The sequence below is a fragment of the Vanessa tameamea genome, chromosome 17 (assembly GCF_037043105.1).
Source record: "Vanessa tameamea isolate UH-Manoa-2023 chromosome 17, ilVanTame1 primary haplotype, whole genome shotgun sequence".
Taxonomy (NCBI): domain Eukaryota; kingdom Metazoa; phylum Arthropoda; class Insecta; order Lepidoptera; family Nymphalidae; genus Vanessa; species Vanessa tameamea.
Window position 1 is genome coordinate 9,990,248 of NC_087325.1, and position 19,102 is coordinate 10,009,349.

Consider the following 19,102-nt stretch of genomic DNA (forward strand, 5'->3'; position numbering starts at 1 on the left):
GCAATATAATTAGTCCTGTGTAGTTTGCTAGTCTCTATCAAGAATGAACGCCGTGACCAAATTCATGTCGTGTTTTTAGAGAAGATTATAAGCGTCTTTTGTATCAGATTCATTTATCATCTCTAATGTAATTTTGTATTGATTGATTGTAAATAACAGCGCCATCGAGAGTTCTTTTCAGTAAGCGACTGTTTTAACTCTTACACATTGCTTGTTACGATAGACCGTGACGACGAATTGTTGATGACTTACGTTAGATGGTAGCTCTGAGCACGCGCAAAATAAGTGCACTTTTTATAACATAATTTTGAAATAATTATTAATATACGTAATATAAATATTAAGTAAAATGTGTGGTAATTAAGAATAAAGAACTTTGTACTGTGGCGAATGGAAATATTAAAATAAAAAAAAATATTAATAATCTGTAAATTAAATTAATATAAATATTTACAAGAGTCTATATAGACTTAAAACCATCATATCGAAATCGTTGTTAGGAATTTTACACGTGTCTGTTATCAAATATGATTATCAAACTCGTAGTGAAGTAGCATGGTGGTTAAAACTCCAAACCCATTCTTTAATCCGGAAAAGAGGCCAAGCAAGAGTTATTCACGTGCTGTGTTTAGTAAATACATTTAAAGTTCGATATTTTAAATGAAATTTAGATACGTCGAACTCTCGAGATTTTATCAAAATTATATGTTATTCTAGAACTTTGTGGACGTGAAAGTGTCATCAGTCATGCTAAACCAGTTTCCTGTTTTTTATGTAACTTAATAAAGTATAATATACACCTGTGTCATATTGATAAATGTATGTTAGTATGTGTGTATTTTAATTTCCTAATATGATTATAATAAAGATGTTATATCTGTAGCTCGCCAGGCCTTTGGTGTATCTTAATTTTTTATTTGTTTATGTGTTTGCCTTGATGTCATATTCTATTTATTTTAAATAAAGTTTTATCGATAATTACTTATATTTTAAGATAGATATATTAAATACTTTTACATAAACTTCAATCTAATATTGGTAATGTTTTGTTAGGTATTTAACTTGAAATATTTAGTCAGTCAGCACTGGTGCTTATTTTATTATTATTGGTGTTCAATATTCCTCTGGGTCGTCGGGCTTTGTGCAATCCCGTCTGGGTGGATACCACCCACTCACGACATATTCTACTGCTAAACAGCAGTTCTATGTGCAGTGGTGACCACTTACCATCATGTGGTCTATTTGCCCGTCCGCTTCTTAATACCATAAAAATTATATCTAAACCAAAAGCAGCAGCAGCAGCTTTAAAAGCTTATTCTTTTAACCCATGAGAAAAAGTTGGCAATATTTGTAGTTCTGTCAAATTCGTTTAGAATGAGCTCAAGTGTTTAAAAGTTTTGAAGTAATAGTAATTTTTTATATTCATTAATTTACACAAATATGAACAATGTAATAAAAGTATTACTACTATGATTAATGTCTCCATATATGTCTAAAAGAATTCGAAATTAGTGAACATAATAATTAGAAAATGTAAGGAAATAATTAATAAAAATTAACTCGTCTGACGTTTGATAACCAAAGATAATTAATATGTTATTAGCTTCAATTACGAAAGCAAAATATTTTATATTGAAACGAAAGTGTATATGCTCATTCCATGAATAGTGACCAAAAATTGATGCACGACTGAGCATACAGAGCATGTGAACTATAGAGATATCATTACGTCAAATATTCTGACAGCTGTCATTTATAATCTGTTATAACAATAATTATTCTCTGTTCACATCGATGGCTTAAATAATTATATAAATCAAAAGAAAAAAATATTAGTTTTCAAATAAGTATGCTTTAACATGTCCCAGATGAATGACAATGAGGATTTTCTGGGCGAAAACTTTATCAGCCTAATTGTTACCATTGGAGGCAATAAGAAAGTTGTTATATGTTGAAAAAATGCTTTTGTATAACCAATAAGATTAAATTGAAAATGGTATTAACGAAATATTGTCCTCTAAATTATAATTCGCTGTCGTTTTGACAATATTAAATTTAAAAATATACCTTTCTTACCTTAATGATCTTAGATTTATAGACTCTCTTTATGTTAACGTCTGTTGATACAATGAAATCGTAACAAGCCATTAATATATTAGTAGATGTTGCTTCCTAAGAGTGGGAAACAGTGCGTTTGAATAATGTTTATTTAAGCAAATCTCTGTTTACGCATCCATTACACTGTTTTCTAGCGACAGTAGCGCCGCCATATTTATCGAATACATTACATAGAACCAAACAAAGCACTCAAGCGCACGTCATCTTTACTTATGTACATCTGCTTTCACATACGCGCGAGACAATACTATTTTTGCATTTAGTTCACAATATTCATAGGTTACACTACGAAATGTTAAAAATAGTTACTATTATATGATTTTTGTGTTTCATCTGTACGTAAATACTCTGTGATCGTTGAACCTTAAGGTCGTGATATTTTGACATTGTTGTTATGTGGTATATAATAGTGACGTTGTTTTTAATATGGCTGCTGGACAACTTCCGCCGGAAAGAGATGACCGACTCGTTCGCGCATCACTGTGTACAAATGTTTGTATCGTTTTTAAGGTTTAAATAGTTTTTGTTTCGTTAATAAATTAAAGAGTACAGTGACCGTGTACAGTTTCAAAGTAAGTACGATTTAAATGAAAAGAAAAATATACTTTATAATGTAAACGTGACGTTGTCAGTTCATTCAAAAATACATTCGATATTCTTATATTTAACGTGTATATCCTGAAAAAAAGAAATGAATTTTTAACTTTCTATCATTACCACTGAACGTAACGTAACACGTTATTTTATAACAATGAACTTTATTTATATTCGCTATACTTATATAAATGTACAGATATATCTAATCTCGAATGCTAATCTAGTTGAATTATAGCTACTTTATTCCTAATTCTAATTTATAATTTTGATACATCAGAGAAACATCGAGCATAATTCTTTTCCTAGCTCGATGAGAGATCTAGAATTGGTCACACCATCCCTCACCGTGTATTCGTATATCATTCATATTCGAGTATTTATATATAAGTATTTATATATCACAATATTTGTTACATAGAACATAGTGAGAATTATTTGATGAGAAGAAGTTTTGTTTCATAGTATTAGGAAAGCAAAGTCTGCTTAGTGATTACTGATATATTTATTTTCTTCGTCCAATAAAGTCCAAGGGATCTGTATCGAAAGGGCTTTTTCGTCGCTAGGGAGTCCGTCCGTAACTATTGCTCTATTAACAAAGTCAAAGTTATTCTAGATTGTATGTTACAATTCAAATTGCCTCGCTGTGCTGTGGTCAAAATCTTGAATCCAAAAAAGGGTTTTTCTGACATGATGTTATAAGGATCGTGGATTTCGGTTATCAGCAGTTTTTACATTTGATAGCATGCCTCAAAAGCGTATATAACGCAGTCTAACGCCTGAACTTTTTTTCGTATCTGATTTGCCATTCGTACGGATTATAGGAAAGAGAACAGTTGTGTTTATAATATCTTCTGTGCAATACCTATTTTCCAGCTGAATGTCTGCCGGGGACAGTCTAAAGAATGATATCTATTAAATATTTTATATCTTTTGTTGAAGTCTTACCACTGAATATGGCCATCGAATTAGCATATCGTCAAATATCATTGAGAGTTTAATAACATTTAAGAACAGTATTTTTTATCTATCACTAACATTTAGTATGTACTTGACCATCTAGAAATGTACTAATATTTTTTGAAGACATAAAAAAAAATAATTATCAAGTATTTTTTTTACAAAACAAATTATATCGTTGGAATTATCGGTACTTATAATACCGTTTTTTTATTGTTAAATCTTCAGACGTCTAAAAAACGATATCAATGATAATCATAATTTCACTTTACAAAGACGTCGCGTTATTAGATCATGAGATTATTGTTTTTGTCCATCTGTTCGTTTTATAATTGATTGTCTCGTGTGATTCTTGGAAGATTGACTAACCGTGACTTACTGTGCTCTGCTCGAGCGGAGATGGGTTATTTGAATAAAGATAATTTGAACGAAATTATTTTAATAATACGTTTTGAAGTGACGTTCAAAATTAGTTTGTTATAATTATAATAAGGTCGTTTTGGATTATTTCGGTTACAGTGGCCAATTTGAAGGGAGGACAATCTCATATATGCAAGGCATATCCTTCTTGCCTCCCTATTGCCTCTCATAATCCGACGGGACGGCAAAATCCGACACGACCGGAAAAAGTACAGGCGCAGGATCAACTGCTTGTGTACTTCCTTCCAATTACTAGACTTCAGGCTGTAAGTGAGAATTTCGATAGAAAAATCCTATGTATATAAATATTCAAAGTCTATGTATATAAATAAACATAAACATAATCAGCCTGTAAATTTCCCACTGCTGGGCTAAGGCCTCCTCTCCCGTTGAGGAGAAGGTATGGAGCATATTCCACCACGCTGCTCCAATGCGGGTTGGTGGAATACACATGTGGCAGAATTTCGTTGAAATTAGACACATGCAGGTTTCCTAACGATGTTTTCCTTCACCGCCGAGCACGAGATGAATTATAAACACAAATTAAGCACATGAAAATTCAGTGGTGCCTGCCTGGGTTTGAACCCGAATTCATCGGTTAAGATGCACGCGTTCTAACCACTGGGCCATCTCGGCTCTTTCTATCAATCAATAAATCTCGTTATTCATAAAATAATACTTTTTAGACAAAAACACGGCTGGATTTAGGCTCGGGTTCCATCGACTGATTAAATGCTAATTGTGAATAACAGCATTATAAATCTGTTTATTTGAAAAGAACAAGTATGAGAATTTCCCGCCGTTTCATCCGCTTTCCGAAACGGTAGTGTTTAAATATTGACGATTCAAAAACGCTTCATTGTGAAGTTTACTTGAATAAAATACATTTGATTTGATGGAACTATGGCATATATAAATAGTTATAGATATTTTAATGCTACGAACGGATATTTCTATTTCATTTACATTACGTGTTAAACATTTAGATGTGTAAGTATTAAGCAATGTTACAATACTGTATGTTGTAGGATCATTCATTATACGATTTCGCAAATGAGTTTTGGAGCGGAAAGTTAAGTTAATTTAGGTTTATCACATAAATCGTTTTGAATTAAATGTATAAATATTCGAACTTAACTGAATTCTACATACATAGTCTTTATGAATGACATGCACAATATATTTAGTCAAATGTAAAAGAATATACAATTGAAATTATATTTTGCTAATTCTAATCAGGCCTGTCTTCATTCAGGTCTTTGGTCGAGTCTTGCACCATCGGAATTGGTCCGTTGAAATTTATTTTGGGGGTACGGAATTGGGAACTCTTTAAATTTACGATTACGTTTTCCTGACTAATTCTGGTTGTTTCGATCATTGTCAACGGACTTGAACTGCTCATGAGATAATACAGATGTAAACACAAGTATACACAATAGTATGCACAAGTTACAGGTCGAAAAAACGCAGGTAGATCACGTAGAAGACTATTGGCTTGACGTGATTTCAAGGCATGGGAGTATATAAGGAACAGCTTGTGAATGTGTCAAGCTCTGGGCAAAGGTTTCCTCTTGTTTAAGAAGGTTTGGAATTTAATCCAACACGCAGCTACAATGACAAATTTATTAATATTTGGCAGGTTCTTCAAAGTCTGTTCAGCTCAAAATCAGTGAGCAAAGTGTTTGCCAAAATTCTCCTTTTTTTTCGTTTTCCGGGAGTCAGTGAGAGTTGAATGGACGCAACTGTTTCCTCTTCTTTAAGAATGTTTGGAGGAGAAATGGATTCAAATTGAGCAAGTTCTACAAAGTCTGTTCAGCTCAAAATCAATGAAAATAATGTTTGCCATTTTGTTTTTGTTTTCCGGGATTCAGTAAGAATTGAATGGACGAAACCAAAACCAAATGAAATCATTGAGCTTATTTTTTTACCTTTTTAAAACCATGTCACGCGATAATGGAAAGCCCTAGACATCTCATGAATTTTCTTTGTTTTCAGGATTATTTTAAACATCACCCTTAGAGGCAGACTAGAGATATAATTTAGTACGTTTTATTATTTTTATAATTTAGAGGCGCTATAAATCAAATAACGACTGGACTAAATTTAAATTAACTGGACTAAATCGATTTCTATTCATCTGAACTTCAATTGTTTTTAATATGTACAAGCAAATTATATGCTCGCTAGATGTTTACCTATATGCCTTTTGTCAACACTAAAATCTACATAAAAAACATTTATTTATAACTTTCCTGATTCATTTTCATTTGAAATTAATTATTTAAATAAAAAATAAAACACAAATTTGTCTAGATTTTTCTTTTTAAATGCTTTGATTTCAAAGAATTCAAACATTATTTAGGTAAAAGACAAAAACAAAGAGAGCTAAAAACAATTAAAATAAAAAAAATACAATAAACTTTATTCAAGTGAGCTTTTCAAAGAACTTTCGAATCGTAATTAGTACAGAACTGTACTAAACGTAAAGCTATCACCGGTCGGAATGTAGATTCTACCGAGAAGAACCAGCAAAAAAACAGTTACTTTAGCAGTTACTCAATTCCAACATCAGAAATACAAAGCTACCTGTAGGAAAGTTAATAAGTATTACCTCCGCGCTTTTTTATCTTCTGATATTAATTAAAACGAAATATAGAAAATATATATTAAATTTTGTAAAGTGTAAAATTGAAATACAAAAAAAAATTAAGTAAGTCGAATCGGAACTGTTTTTTGATATGTTTAAAAGTGAGTTACGTAAATGACCTGTAATCATTGGTTTTTGTCACGGAGGTAAAAATTAAAGAACAAATTAATTACTTCCCAGAAGATGCTCATCAATTCCTCGATAGATGGTCATTGGGCGTGCGAACTAACACTCAGCTTCACCTGCCATACTAAAACGGATACTGGTTATACAACAAATTTTTAGAGTTACGTAGTCAAATACTGAACCCTTATTTGTCACGTTTCTCCGGAACCTTCATAATTTCGTCTAGTTATAATTAATCCTACATTAATTATAGATAAAATACTAAAAATAGTATCTTTTAGGACAGAAATATATATTTTAAATTTTTCTTTAATCTTATGAGTATTCAAAATAGGAAGAATATGTATTTTTTTTTTAAATTAACTCTAAGTGAGTTAAGTTCTAGTATAGCGACTTTTGTAGTATACTCTTGGGATATAAAATTATTTTTACGTTATCTCTTTTTTATTTTCGTATCGTCGATAATACTATATCAAAATGCTTAGTTTTTTTATGTAGTAAGTGTCAATGACATTACATGTGATTAATGCATTAGTGTGGAGTCCTCGTATATACAGTATTATAATTTAAATACAAGCAAGTATATGTTATAATGCACAAGTGTGTATGTGTGCAGTTATAAGTGATCTTTCATAATCCGATGAAACGTCAAACAGACCCGACAAGACAAAGTTCAGGTACAGGATCATTGGCTCTACGTGATGTCTAAAGCATAGGACTATAATTTTTTTTTATCTCAGCGCTGTTATTGAGAATTTGTTTGAATATGTTGACAGAAAAACTAATGTTTTGTTCAAATAGAGGATCCCGTGACCTGCAGACTTACAAGCTAACCATTAAGCGCAGATCTAAATAAAATTAAAGATTTAAAACCATACCAAGGGCAGTAAACAAACTTTAGAAAAAAGTTGAAAGTTATATTTCATCATATAAAACTAAAAAGAAAATCTGCATTTCACAGATTTCACTTTTTATTTGCTTATTAGCTAAAGCAAACGTTTCGCGGCGGGAAAACCAGTTAACAAACATAAATAATCGCTAAATATTTAAGTAATGACATGTATAAATTACATTAACAAATTAAAAAAAAAAACGAAATTTTTAGGTGAAACAATTATATATATATACTATAATCTTTACAGGAAAAACAGTGCTATTTTAAAAACGTTTATTTAATATTTAAAATAAAAAAAAACATGTTTTTTTACCATCCATATTAACATGTTCAAAAGCAAAGGCAGTCTTTGAACAGCCAAAAAATATATAAAATAATATATTTTGATCTCGTTGATCAAATAGGCGACATTATTCTGCAGTTTAATTGTTAATTACCATCAGCGTCGATCATCAGTTATGTAGGAATGGGAGAAAGAGCGAGGCTGGCCGCGCAGTCGTTACACACGCGCAATTCGACATGGTCAACTGTACTTATGAACAGTACAACATTTGGTGACCGTCAAGCAGCGTGTCCCGTGAACGATTTGGCGCGCTTTTTTGACATTTACATTTCTTTTAATTTATGGCATAGACTATCCATGAATTATCAGAACGAGTTTCGTGTACGAAAGTGAATTAACATATTGCTATATCGTGCTGTGAGAGTGAATGTGAAACTATGTGTTGCATAAGCGATAATATTTTTGGATGCTGATGGATTTTGTAAATTTTATTCGATATTCACTATTAATCAATCTTTTTATGTAAATTATTATTATGTTAAGGTAATATGCATAGTACATAAATATTAAAAAAAAACAATAAATAGACACATATTTTTAATAAAATAATAATTAATTTTAAATCTTCTCGGTCTCATAAAATGTAGATTTACTTTATCTGTGGCATCATAATACCTAGATATGTATAACATTCGTAGTAATAAAATTGAAAAATAAGAACTTCTATCAAAAATCAGTATTATATCAACAATCTTACAATATATTATTATCGATTTAAAATCAATCTGATTTAACATAAATAACAGAAAATCTCTTCCTTAAGATATTTATCAGTTTAAAATATTTAATATTCATATTAGTTGTAATAAACATAGTTCCATTTTTAAACAATGTAAATATTTTGTATCTGTGATGAAACTAACAAAAAATATTCTAAACATTGATCGATGCGCATACTTTTGCGATAAACAACGGGGCTGTTATAACAATACACACCACAATTAAATTTCTCTTTAAAAAAAAGCTACAAATAATTATCTAGAATTATTTGATTTATCTTTTCAGACTATATTTCTAAAAGTAAACGGTCATCAGATACATGCATAATTAAATTCAATGGAAATTAACTTTCGTTTTATTCATATACTTTATGTATGAGGATTTTTATTTTTATGTTTACGTAAGAGCACGTCATAGATAAATCACTTTAGTTTTTTCTCATTATAATTTATTTAAAAATTAAATATATTTTAAGAAAACAACGTGACGGTTTTTTTTTAAATATTTATAAATCAAATTTAAAAATAGATTAAAAAAGAATAAAGTTTAAATGGCTGAATAGTCTTCAGTCTATTCTAATTATCAATATTAAAAAAGTATATTGGATAATGGCGGGAATTGTTATCTTTAGGGTTTGTAATTAAAAGACGAATATTATTAGCATTGAACATGAGATAGAAAGTAAATTGTTGAACTGGTACCGTCGTGTAGTCATTACACGCTCACTGGGCAGGGGTTGTTAAAATCATGTCGTTAATGGTTGAAAAGCGGGTAACAACGTTAAGGTAGCCATGTTAACTGAAAAAATCTTATAAGTGCCTATGGATCCGCGAAATATTTGATATTAATTATCTTAAGAATGGTTGTAAGTTACTTTACAACTATCGAAATAAAGGAAGAAATATTTTATTTGTAGTAAACGTCCTTTTACTGTTTTTTTTTTTTTTTCATATAGGACTTGTACGTGCTTTACGTAACTACTTTTTTTAAACAAAATTATACACTTTCGTTGAAATAAAGCAATTAAGATTATATATGTTTTTTGTAGGATTGCTTTGATATTTTATGTTATAAAATTTTGTTTACTTTATATATGAGTATCATATTTACTGGTATATTTTTTGAATTTATAGTATTTTTGTAAATAAATTTACAAAACGATGTAAATTAGTCTAACTTTTACTCATGAGTTCTAATTGTACTTATACGTATTAATAAAAATCATACGACTTTTAAATCTGCCTCTAACATTCGCCACCCCTTAAGAGCTACGCCTAAAGATTATATAGCAAAGAATTGTATATTTTTTATCAAACATGACTATATTTCCTTATAGTGGACGTTGACACTATTTTTTTAATTCCACATCGCGCTGTAATTTGCATAATGTAATTTTCTATTTATCGTGTGACATAATCAAATATGTGTATACAAGAAAATCGTTTCATTAATGACGATGTGTTTTTATAAATCACGCGATAAAAAAAACCTGTTCTGTATAATGTATCAAACAGTTGTTAAGTGCGTGACGTTACAAGGGGTCATTACTTTGTAAAAGTAAGAGTTGTGGTTAAACTTGTTAATATTGTTTTGGGGTATCAACTTATGGTAGGTCTAATTAAAATATGTTAATATATTTATATAATAAAACGTCTATAAATCAGAAAGAACTGGTATACGTCTGTATACAAAGAGACGATTCAAGACGGTTTTCATCGTAGGCTGGTATTCTGACGTAAACAGTTTTTTTTTTTTTTTAAATGTGTTAAAGGTATCAACCTTGTCTAGAATTTTGCACACATTATATTATTTCATAAAATCCAAATATTAGATTTACCTTCTTGAAATCCATTTCAATCAGGATTTCTGAAATAAAAACTTCTTTAGTTTCTCTGCCTACGTTTCCATTGTTTTGATATAGATTTAAATGGTCTCAGGAAATGTACTATGCATAATACTTAAACTATATTTCCTTATTGTTTTCACAAATTGAAAAGTAAATGGAAAGCATTCCTTTACAATCATTATGATTTACATTCTCTCGGTGTTTTTTTGTTCGTATAATGTAATACTAGCTTTTGACTACGGAATTGCATATGTTGTTCATGTTTTAGTAGTTAATACTCATGATGATTATTTAATTTAATTGTTAAATTGAAATGTTTTGAATAATGTTTCTGTTAATCTCTCACTACATTTCTCAGAGACATCTCAAAGACATCAATTTTACTAAGCTAGTTTAATAATAGTATATACACGTATTATTCATTGAACACATTCAAAGTACTAAATGAATATTATAAATCCAAATATAGGAAACAAAAACTCTCGGCAGAGTTTGAATCTATGATTAAAATCCAAATTTCCTATCTATTGGACATTTTTGGCTTTTTTTTTTGTTATCTTATATTACCAGAGGATTCAGTAAAAATTGCTAAAATTGTTATTTAAATGATTAGGCACGTACGCAAAGCTGAAGTTGAAAGCTAGTATAGGCATATTAATAGAGTTAACGTCAACGAGATCATTTCTCCTCAGCCACGATGCTTCACATTTGACGCTCGTCACTTACGCAATATCATTGTATCTATGAGAATACGGAAATTACCGAATAAACCTCGTTTCTAATTACGTTCAACTTTGTTACATGCACTCATTACAACTCTGAGTGCGCTCTCAAACATTCGTACAAGTGTGTTAAATGACGAATAAAGAGAAAAATGGAAAAATGCCCAAGGAGAGATCAAAATCAGATAGTTGCAACGCTATCGCTAGGATTTTGAAGGATTTCTGCAGTTGTTCGGAGAACGCGGCGTGGTCACCGGATATGACATCAGACCGCAAGGGTCCCTTCTTAAAGAGTGAACTGACAAACATGTCGGGCATGCGGAGACGAATTATGACGATAGCAAAGAGGAAGAACAGGAATACGTCACCCGAACCAAAGCTGAGCCGCGACACCTTCGACAACAAGTCATCGTTGACATCGAACCTCATAAACACAACATTAAGTTCACAGACCAGTACAATAGGCAAAAACATCGATAACTTCCTAATATCGCGGAGGATGGTCGCCCTGGATGAAGACTTGTACGAAAAACCAATTCAAGTGAAGAATTCTTCATATGGAGAAAATTGGTCGCTTAGCAAAGCGTGGAAGAACAACAACATGGAATTCTTCAATCGATCACCGAATCTTGAATCGAATAGATTAATCGAACGCAACCTTCCGTTAGAAAGGATAGACGAAGTGCCGAAACGGAAACGTGATAGGAAGTTAAAGGAACAAATGCGTTACGACAGGAACATTAAACGTCATATACGGATACGCGTAATGCTGTCTTTAAGAATGAGGCGTTACGTTAAAAAGAGATTAAGAAAGCAGCACTTACCTCCCAGCCAGAATTCAAATGTGCCTCCGAGAAAATTCCCACGCGGGACGCCTGCTACTTCTAGTTTTGGTACAAGGTCGTACCGAAGCGTGATGACGGATAAGAATAGTGATGGGACTGTATTATTCGATGTACATGAAGCAAGAAATTCAACATTGGAGTTGTGCCACGACTACGATGAGGACCTCGACACTTTGGATATTGCTTTACGCGCCGGTAATTTTAGGTAGGTTTTTTATTATGTTAGTATTGAAATAATGTTGACAATAACGCGCAAAATATATTCATGTTATTAATAATTAAATAAAACAAGTCAGTTTGGAATCGTTTCAAGATTGTAACTATTTCCAACTTTCTGCAATTGGAATTCTGATTATTTGATTCGAAATTTTGATCTTACTAAAACAGAAGTTGTTCTTAAATTATTGTTTAACTATCGCTGATACTGATATACTACAGAATATCTTACAAAGGTTAGAGTTTTTCAGTCATTAGACAGTATAAACCGCTATGTCCCTGCGTTATAAATCTGTAATATCTTCAAAAATATTCATTTAAATTACATGTTGTAAAGGGCCATATTATTCTATATTCAAAAACAAGGTATTTAAGGTACTTAATTGGATAAGGATTAAAGCCGTATTGCATCGCTTCGAAAATAAGCCATTATTTCTTGTAAAAAGTAAAGGATAAAAATGGTTAGACATAAAGAGATAGACATAAATCATAGCGGACTTTTTTGAAGACCTTTTTAAGGCGTACAATATTGTATTACATTATTTTAATCTATCTCGTTGGGTTCAGTCAGCGTTTGCAATGTAAGCTCAAAAAATGTGTTTATTTACCACATCACATTAGAAACCTCTAAAATTATCAGTGTTTCTCTACTATATTGTGCATGTATTATACATATAAACTTTTCTTTTGAATCAATCTATATATGAAAAAAAAACCGCATCAAAATTAGTTGTGTAATTTTAAAGATCTAAGCATACATAGAGACAGACAGCGGTAAGCGACTTGTTTTATAATTAAGTAGGTATTATTGATAAACTTCTGGGTTTTCATTTATATTAAACTAAATACTGCAAGCATGATTAAACCTTTATCCAATTAACTGGTATTGTTTAATGTTCTATCTTTTGAAAAGATAATTCTACTGAAATAACATAGAAGGCTGAATAAGAATTAAAATAATCTTATTATAATTGGTGATTTTCCAGAAAAATTTAAATACGAAAAGTGATTATGCTAAAATGTATTATCTCATTAACTTACGTAATTACTTAATTCCGTATACTGTTCGAGATTTTTTCGCAATTAAAATATTCAAATTAATTGCGTTATACGTGCAAACGAAAAATACGGATGTTATAATTACAAACGATATATCTCACCGACTACTGTTAGTCATTGAACTTACGGGGCTACTGACAATGGGTCCGCGTCACGCTGTCTACGTCCGTATCCGGAGTGTCCATGTTTGGGTAATTTTTACTAAATATTAACCTAATTTGAAAAAATAATATTTCTGCATGCTTTTCTCAATTTTTAACGTATTCGTTTTATTACTAATGCAGGGAATTCACATTACAAAGCGAAATACCACTCACTGATTAATCACGAAATCTCAGAAACTATAACACCAATATACTTGGAATTTGGCAGGAGGTACCTAATAGGGTTTAGACATCCGCTAAGAACGGATTTTACGAAAATCCACCCTGAGGGGGTAAAAATTCGCTCGGGTAAAGCAAAAGGTTTAGCTAGTTTTACATATAAAAACCGGTTAGTAGACAGGCGAGAACAATGAAAGTATTTTACTTGTTACACTACAATACAGATGAGAAATGAATAACAAACACAGAAAAATAAAAATAATTAAATATTTATTATTAAGTTATGAAGTAATGGTTTTTTAAGCGATATTTGCACTTAATTTCGTTTCTAATTATACTCATAAAAATCTATTTTATAATATACTTGCACACCTAAACTAAAAACAATACAATACAAAACAAATATACTTTATTGTACACTAATAAAAGTAGGAAAACAGGGTGGCAACATTGACTAAACAGAAATTTTTATCAGACACAACTTTAAGTTTAATAACGACATTTATGCGGTTATAAGATCAAGGCTATAATCTCAAATTTAAACAAGATATTTAGATAAACAATGCAAGTCTTTTGTTTATTTATTAATATTATATATGAATATTTGCAATGAGGACCTACAATCACTGAAACGAAATAAAATAAATTGAATCCAATAGTTTTTTTTCGCATAGTGTTTTCAGGTTTCACACGCTGTTTGAAAGGAAGTTTTTGGATTGTTTTGATGTTTTATCTCCATTATATGATCCGTGCAATAGTATTCAAACTACCTTGATTCTAGAACTAACAAAGGTATAAAATTAAAAACAGTTGTCGATTTGAGGACAAAAGAATTATTTATCTTAAAACAAATACATCTAAATAGATAAATTAAAAAATATTTTTTAGTTTATAGAAATAGAAATATAAAATGAGCCGAGATGGCCCAGTGGTTAGAACGCGTGCATCTTAACCGATGATTTCGGGTTCAAACCCAGGCAGGCACCACTGAATTTTCATGTGCTTAATTTGTGTTTATAATTCATCTCGTGCTCGGCGGTGAAGGAAAACATTGTGAGGAAACCTGCATGTGTCTAATTTCAACGAAATTCTGCCACATGTGTATTCCACCAACCCGCATTGGAGCAGCGTGGTGGAATATGCTCCATACCTTCTCCTCAACGGTAGAGGAGGCCTTAGCCCAGCAGTGGGAAATTTACAGGCTGATTATGTTTTTATGTAATAGAAATATAATTTTGGATGTTTGTATCTATATTTTAAGGTTAATTTTTTGATCGATTACCATGTAAGTTATATATATTTATATTTCATAATGTATATATATTTTGTTTTATAATCAGAGTGTATATACTCTTGATTATTATAAACCAAATATTTGTTGTAACTATCGCTCAAGTGAGAAATTAGTGTCGCGTTTTTCTTATTTTTATGTAAAATACTTTACGTTGAATTATTTACAATAATTAATCATTTAATTTTGGAGTCAGTGCCAATCCAGGAAAGGATAGGCCGACGTATATTTATTCTTAATTTTATAAACTGGCTGTGATGTTAGTTATTATTAAATGTTATTTTTGAATTTGAGTTCTAAGTGGTCAGCTTATTAAACACTCTACTCAAATGAAACAGTTATAGAACAAGTGAAAAATCCTCTAGTTCTCCATACCTTAGTATTGTTACTTTGTTTGAATTCGGTGAAATTGAAGAGATCTTATTGAACAGTATGTCTTCTGTGCTCTGCGAGATTTGAGTAAACTACATATAATTTTAATTAATGTTTAATACTGTAAGTTTATTCTAGGTAAATTAATTCTAAGTCTTAACTGAGGCTTACAGAATGTACCTATTTGTTATAAAAAAAACAAGTATTTCATTTACAATGAGACATATTTTACTTTACCTATTAATTTTGAATTTGCGAAAATTGGGATACTTCTGTCTTTCTTTATTTTTATTAAATTTTATATGTTAGTTATAGTTTACCTTAGAACCATTGAATACTGTTTTGTAAAGTTATTGTTTAATAAAAATAGCAATAAATAAATCATAATCACAACTGTCTATATAATATTATCTAAATAGCTAATCAATATTCAGAATGTAACATATAATGATATAAAATATATTTATTTTTACAGACATATAAAGTAAAAAATGATCTGCTGTGTATAAAAAATCATTAATGAACTAACTTTTATTATTTAGATGGAATTGACTTTATATTAGCGATAATTTTAGCGCGACATCGCATATAAAGTGCTAAAATCATTATAATAAAATAAGTATTATACTACATTTGTATCAAACTGATTCAATGTTATAAAATCGTAAAGCACTGTATTTTATACCAGTTACATGAAAATGGGCTAATCGTATAACGGTCTGTATTAAGCGTACGTACAGCGCCATCTAGTGCATAGTAGCTGAATAAACAATCTACTTTCGACATAGTTCAATCATTTAAAAATAGATGGCGTTGTGCTTATTATAAAATAGCGTTGAAGTCTTTTATTCAAGTAAAATCTAATGCTTTCAAAATGCATTGAATATTTATTTCAGTAATTTTAACTAATACTATTTAATATTTTATGCATTGGTTAAAATATTCGCACCACTTTCTTTTAGCATTTTCGATGCTTAATCTCATTCCTTAAAAAAAACTGATTATTTTAATAATAATTTTAGATAATATTTTATCGTTATAATGTAGACTATACGAAAAAGTAAATTTGAGATATATCTTTAAATATTTGCAATACAAAAATTTAAAGTTTTGATTTGAAATTGTTGCAGGAGCGGTCGTTTAGCTGTCGAGGGCTGGTGGTGTGGGCGCGCTATGGCGGGCGGGCGCGCCAACAACGGTGCCTTGGCGCTCCACTACGCAGCAGCAAGGGGCTGCCTTGACTGCGTGAGGCTTCTAGCCAACACTACACCTGATGTTTCGTAAGTGTTAGAAATATAACGATTAGTAAAAATTTGTAAAATTGTGTGTCTTAATCTCATTGACTTTGTTTGGTATATTTAATATTTGTCAGTACGCCAGAAAGGTATATTAGACTGGGGTATGTCGGAGGTTAGTTGTATTAATTAGTACGTAGTTTAATTAGTAGTTAAACAAGATATATGTTTAAAGTTATTATAAAACATGTAAGATCTAACATTATGACCAACATACTGAGTATTAAAGAGCGGTTAATAAAACCCTCGGTAGAAAATAATCTACATTTCTAAGGTTTTATTTAATCATGTAAAAAGCACAGTTCGAATCTAAATGATTTAACTTAGGAATAATGTTAATTCGTAATAATAAGATTTCATTGTGTTTGTACTTATTGTCAACCGCAATTACGTCTGTTTTTAAAGCGCTAATAAGTGTCATTGAATTGAGATCAATATCTGCAGTGTGTTTTTAGTCCATCATCTATTCTGATGTTGCCACAATTTAAACGCTTGGCAAAAGCACTTATATAAATTAAATCGTTTTTTTTATTCAAAACCAAAGTCATTACGATAAACAAATACATGACGTTGGATTATACATAAAAGTAATAGACTGAGAACCAGTGATCGGACTTACGGTATAGTAGCAAACTCCATATTACTGCCAGGTATACTGCTTCACCTGCTGCTGGGGAAATGGAGGTTCACTATTCCCGTCATTGGTTTTTTTGAGCGCGCCAAGGATTCGAAAGGAATAAAAATTGACTTTCAAAACGTGATCGCAGCATGTCTTCCGTTTTGATATCTTAAAATATATTAGAAAAAATATAGAAAAAAATAATGACAGACACTTATTCCGGTTCCCACAACATTTTTTATAATTTCAAAAGTATCTAAATTTGATACAAATTTGCGTTATTTCAGCAAAGCCTATATTTTATTACTACATTTATATTAGCTTTTGTAAATATATGTATATAATAATAATATAAATATTATACAGTATTATTGGTAATTCGACGTATTCCCGTTAGGAGGTGATAGGGGTGATTATTTGCGATAATTTTAACCCCCATACCAATAACCCTGTATATAAATATAGGCTAATATAATAATTTGGTAATTTTTTACAAAAATATAAATATATAAATATTGGACAACATCACATACATTACTCTGATCCCAATGTAAGTAGCTAAAGCACTTGTGTTATGGACATCAGAAGTAACGACGGTACCACAAATACCCAGACCCAAGACAACATAGAAAACTAATGAAGTTTTTCTACATCGACTCGGCCGGGAATCGAACCCGGGACCTCGGAGTGGCGTACCCATGAAAACCGGTGTACACACTACTCGACCACGGAGGTCGTCAAATGTACACAAATATGCAATGAGTGACTTGAGTAAAAACTAGTAATTTATAAATGATATGTCTATTGGAATACATATAGCTACTAAATTAGCCTTGCATTAGGAGCTGTTGGATCGTTGCACCATATCTGTTTAGCCTGAGGCTGACGTTACTGGCATACGTTGATTATAATGAATACACGAAACATATCGTACCAGGCCGTCTCGACACCGCTTGCGTTTGATGCCTCGATATTAACCGTGCAACAGATAATACATGCTAAAATTTCACCAATAAAAACTCGACTATTTTTTGTGTGTCAGTGACTTTAATAATCGGCAGCCATATTGAATTTTATCATGTCAAATATATGTTTAATTGGCCGTGCCATGTTTTAATTGATACGTGCTTTTAATCATCTCATAAATTTGAAATAATTGTGAATTTGATCTCATATGCTTTCTTCAAAACAGTTATAAAGAAAATTTTCTTTTATATTTTATAGAGGGTAATGTTTGAAAACTACTATAATACATTTTCTAACATAAGATTACTGGATCGTTGAGATTGTTTAGTCACAGTTTCAATAGCACCACTGAAGCGTTGTATGTTGGTACGTGTATGGTCATAATGACTCGGCTTTTTGTATGATTATCAGCCAATAACTGTTCAATCACGAATGATAACGGGCCTACATATAACAGTTTGTAATAATTACGAATTAATTATTATATTTATTAATCAGTACCGTGACTCTATCACTGGACTTTAGGTAACTATTGACCATAGTTTAGATTTTAATATATTTTTTTACATTAAACATACTTATATATTTTATGTTATATGCAAGATTACTATTGGCTCTCGCGTGATATGCGTACATACATCATGTTAAAAACGTGCTTTAACGACATTTGTAAAAGTGGCTGTAATGATTACGTATAAATATATTTTATGATTATATGGATAGTT

General features: G+C 30.8%; 1 protein-coding gene across 6 annotated transcripts in view; it reads left to right on the forward strand.

Moving 5' to 3' along the window:
* F (forked) overlaps window positions 1-19,102 on the forward strand; it is a 99,708-nt gene that overhangs the window by 25,637 nt on the left and 54,969 nt on the right. For 2 of the 6 annotated variants that reach the window (XM_026640018.2, XM_026640021.2), the window contains exon 2: window positions 16,628-16,777. In XM_026640018.2, the coding sequence (XP_026495803.1) occupies window positions 16,628-16,777 (150 nt within the window). Of the gene's footprint in view, window positions 1-2,303; window positions 2,611-8,278; window positions 8,525-11,361; window positions 12,442-16,627; window positions 16,778-19,102 lie in introns of those variants that run through there. The other 4 variants (XM_026640016.2, XM_026640015.2, XM_026640014.2 and 1 more) reach the window with 4 other exon arrangements.